This window comes from Portunus trituberculatus, chromosome 17 (assembly GCF_017591435.1).
Source record: "Portunus trituberculatus isolate SZX2019 chromosome 17, ASM1759143v1, whole genome shotgun sequence".
Classification (NCBI taxonomy): Eukaryota; Metazoa; Arthropoda; class Malacostraca; order Decapoda; family Portunidae; genus Portunus; species Portunus trituberculatus.
This window is the reverse complement of record NC_059271.1, coordinates 8,126,167-8,131,166: the sequence shown is the minus strand read 5'-3', so window position 1 is coordinate 8,131,166 and position 5,000 is coordinate 8,126,167. Positions and strand designations below refer to the sequence as shown.

General features: G+C 35.3%; 1 protein-coding gene across 1 annotated transcript in view; it reads left to right on the top strand.

The window, feature by feature from the left end:
• Window positions 1-5,000, top strand: part of LOC123505198 — a 40,462-nt gene that overhangs the window by 22,843 nt on the left and 12,619 nt on the right. The window contains exon 9 of the mRNA XM_045256364.1: window positions 345-469. Within this exon, the coding sequence (XP_045112299.1) occupies window positions 345-469 (125 nt within the window). The remainder of the gene's footprint in view (window positions 1-344; window positions 470-5,000) is intronic.

Genomic DNA, 5,000 nt, shown 5'->3' with positions numbered 1-5,000 from the left:
TTTTAGGGCTTGGATGATACTGAAGTTTTAATTAACCTCTTCAGTACTGGGACGCTTTTTATCTAAAGTTTATGTACGATTAGATTATTTTATTTACATTAGGAAGAGTCTATGCAGGTCAGAAGATTAATGGCCAGAGTCTTCACTATTTTGATCCCCACATAAGTTCCTGAAGCTGTATAAAATCACCAAATAGTAAGCAGAATTAATATGGAAATGAGGTATGGTACTGTAAGGCTTAATAATATGAGAAAGATAAAGGAAGCTGTAAAAAGCCATCAAGCCTATACAGTGGCTATCCCTGTCCTTTTTCTTCCTTTTTTCATCTCCCTTCCCTCTCACAGCCAGTGGGGGCGCAGTGGCACGTGGGCTACCTGCTGCTGAGGTGTCCCGTGTACGGAGGGCCGAACCTGCGCTTCACCTGGTACAAGGACGGCAACCTGATACTGGACCACAGCGTCACTAACTGGTGGGTGCACGTATGTCAAGAATGTTCTTGTTACCTTGTAGCTTTGTCCTCGTTTGAGTTGTATCAATTTTTTTTTTTTTTTTTTTTTTTTTTTTTTTTGTGTGTTATTTTCATGTATGGTAATGACAGGTGCATAATGCAGGGTATGTTTTGTAATGCTGAGGTGAAGGAAGTATCGGTGCCCATCTCTCTGCCTTTACTATAAGTGGTTTTCTTGAGTTTAGGCTACATCTGTGGGGAAAGTCTGGCAGCACTGAAGGTGTGAGTGTTTCTTGTCTCAATGCGTGCTAAGGATTTGCAGACTTTAGGCGCGTGTCGTGAGCATTATCCATTATTTTTGTTTTACAACAAACGACGCTTTTCATAATCATTGGTGTGTGAATCCAATGTAGTGAATGATTTTGGTCGTATGGCAGCTGATGATAGCTTGAATTATATATAGTTAGTTGCAAAATGACAACAGTGAACTTCCGTCATAGCTTCACACCTTATCTTATCCTAAATTGTGTATTTTGGAGGTATGTAAGGCAAGAAGATGTGTCTTTATAAGTTAATAAACAATTTCATAAGGACATACAGTAGATATCATGCTGTGGTATTCAGGCTCGTATTCTCAAACACGCCTGTGCTTCACCTCCACGATTTCGAAAGGCTTTTATTGAAATTTACATAAGTTTTTTAAAGCACTTTTACGGTTCTAGAGGCAGATTGACAAGATCTCTGCATTATTAACTGGAGAAACACTCTTGAAAACTCGACTAATCATTTCTGTGGCCTTGGACAACAGTCGTGGTGAGAAAGAAAAGCATTTCTGAATACAGAACTGAATGGTGCTGCTGCAGCTCTTCTCTCACAGAGATACGCTTTTCATGTATATAAACACGTATGAATGTTCTATGATCAAACTGTATGCATGTTGGAGAGATCGTCCTTTTTTCCGTATTAATCTAGATAATCTTGTCCCTCTCTAAGTACAACTCTTAGAAAAATATCGCTTTCTGGTCTATCTGCTGAGTTTTATTCGATTTGAGCTTTTGTTATCCGCTACCAACGTTCACTATAGTCTGACCAGCCTTAATTTACGGCCATGGGGGGGCGAGCGTCTCTGTACAGTGTTGCCACGTTTTCACTACTGTTCTGTTAATCTCTCTCTCTCTCTCTCTCTCTCTCTCTCTCTCTCTCTCTCTCTCTCTCTCTCTCTCTCTCTCTCTCTCTCTCTCTCTCTCTCTCTCTCTCTTACTAAAGAATCAAAGGTAAGCAGAGAGTCATTATATATATATTGTGTATATATATATATATATATATATATATATATATATATATATATATATATATATATATATATATATATATATATATATATATATATATATATATATATATATATATATATATATATATATATATATATATATATATATATATATATATATATATATATATATATATATATATATATATATATATATATATATATAAGTGAGTGGCACGAGGTCAGTCACGTCGCCACCACAATGTGTCAAGGCCACCAGCTGGGTGTGGAAGAGTTGCCGCTCACAAGTGAAAAATGCTTCTTTTTTTTTCACTTAGGTATTGACATATACCTACTATTTTGTAAAAATAGAAACTACACATTAGCTTGGCTTACAAATTATGAATCCGATTATGCCTCACCCTTGAAATTACTGTAAAAGCCAGTAAATGTGAGCATTTTATCTTATGATTATAGCAACATCTGGTACTACAAGGTGAGGCTATTCGGCCTGGCCAGGCTGGGTTCATCAGTATTGCCGCCACTCACAAGACTTCTATTTTTTTTTTTTTTCTTACTTTGGATAATAATAATTTTTTTTTCCATGCTCTTTATCTTATATCTGTAACGCTGATATTATTACACACCCAAAACATACGCTAAGTACCATTATAAGTTACTACAGTTGATATCAGCAACACTGTTGAATATGTATGCCATGTTTGTATGGTACTATATAGTTTTTTTATGCATATGATGGTTACTGTTGATTCAGCCATCTATATACACAAGTCGAAATGTTATATATCTGAATTGATGGTATTTGCGATGCCTTGTACACCAATAACTTCCATTTCACATCGCATTTTTTGGAAACGTGGCAGTACTGTAGAGTTCCCCCCACCCCACCATAGCCGTAAATTAAGCCCGGTCAGACTATAGTACCTTAGATAAGAACCATTGCGTAATCGAATCTTTTTTTTAGAGATGTTCCATTTAGTCTCATCTTTTATTTTCAATTTGTTTATTCATCGATTCAGTAACAATCTTTTATCGTCTTTATTCAATTGAGTCTTTAATATTGGTAACATTTCATCTAGTTTTGTTTATTTTATATTCTCATTTCATCTATCTACTCACATTTTATTCGTGCATTTTATCAATCTTAAAAAGCAACGTAGTTTTAGTGAATTGCTACAGATATTTGATTTAGCTTTTTTTTGTTTTCATTTTATCTATCCATTTATATTTCATGCATTCTATCAATCTTCAAAACTAACGTTTTTTTGTTATTATTATTATCTGTTAGAGACAAGCAACTGTTATTTTTTTTTTTTATTCATAGTTAGAGACATTTGATTTTAGCTTTCTTTTTTAGTCTCATTTTATCTATCTTTATTTATTAGATTTCGTGCATTTTATCGATCTTCAGAAGCAAAGTTTTTCTAAATAATTTGTTAGAGACATTTGATTTTTAGCTTTCTTTTCTTCTTCTCATTTCATCTCTTCATTTAGATATATTCTACTCGTGTATCTTATCGATCTTCGGAAGCGAGGCCTTTTCAAAGCATCCCATCCATCCATTCACGTAAAAAGTGGTAGGCAAACACAAGTTGATGCAGAGGAATGTGATTGTGTTTCCGTACCATCCACTCTACGCATTTCTCTAGATCAGGGGTTCTCAATCTGAGGTTCGCGAAATCCCAGGGGTTCACAAGAAAATTTCCAGGGGTACTTAGATGGCTGATAATGATACATCCTATATAGAATACCTTTGACTATTGGGTTAGTTTCAGTCACTAAATTAATATTCTGTTCGATGTCAAATTACTGGAAGTTCGGGTAGATGATTTCATAACTCAGAGGGCTCTTGACGAGAAAAAGGTTGAGAACCCGCTGATCTATAGTCTAAAGGCATAAACATTTCCTCCTACATTGCCCAGCCTACACCAATGAAAGATCCAAACACCCTAATTGGCAGCGTCCTTACCCAGAAAATGAAGAACACCTCATTGGAAAATTATCTTTTGAAAAATCTAATATAGCAGAAAATAAAGAAATAATATATTTTTTGGAAAATAAGAGAACATAAGGTAAAAATAATAGATAATAATTAATTACAGCTACAGACCCAGACAAAACCAAAACCAAAACACATCAGGAAGTGCAGATATCCAGGCTACACTTCCGCCTATCAACTGAACTGAACTGAATACCATTTTCAGGCAAGACAGAGCTTAAGAACACGGTGATGAAAACACTACAGCACCCTCAGACTATTTCTGTTTCGACTGTTAATTTTCTTTTTTTCTCCATAAAGAAAACCGAACAAATATTGCCCTACTCATTCCTTGTGAAGAATTAACCTGTGCAGAAGCGAGGTGAAATGTGGGTTAAGGTTCCGTGCTGTATTTAAGTCTCTAGAAATTAAAGATCTTGGTACACCAGACAATTATGTTTTGCTCTATGTTATGATGTTAGTCATATAAACTCAAGTAACTATAAAGAAATACCATGGTAGAATAAGAACAGAAAAATACTGGAAGGAATAAAAGCATGGTAAATCAATAGATACATCGTAATACAGTGTTAAGAGACGACTGCTCTGTACCACGAGACGATGCTGACCCACTCCTGAATTAAACCAACCTGCGAACACTGAAAATGTGACAGTTTGGGTCCTCTCCTATTGACATTAATCAAAGTATTACGATTTATTCACAATAGTAATATATCATACTCAGACGGAACACGGGCCTGATGTGTTTGAGATGTGTCATTTTCTTATAGTACATTTCGCACTATATAGCGAATGTTTAGGACCGAAAAACTATAGCTTCAGGTAGATATACAATAATATTAAATATCTATTTTCAGTCTTAAAGTAGGGGAAAATTGCAAATATTGGTACATTTTTTTTATAGTCCTCCTTGCTTCTCGAAAAGGTGCACGAACTTAGAATAGGTTAAAGAACACAAAACTATACCCTGAGAAAAAAAGAATACAGTAAAAGAGATACGATAAAAATTACCAATATCTCTATCATTATGGAGACCAAGAATAATTAAGTAATTCAGAGTTAACGAAACGAACGACGATCACGAGAGCTTCCACGATAACAGTGTGTATGATAAGATGCGATTCCAGATTCCTCAATAGCACTCCGAGTTTCCAAGAGAACAATGCCATTCCCGTTTCCACGATAATAATGCGAGTTTCCACGATCAAGATGCAATTCCAGTTTCCAAGGTAACGATGCGGCTTTCCACGATGTCGATG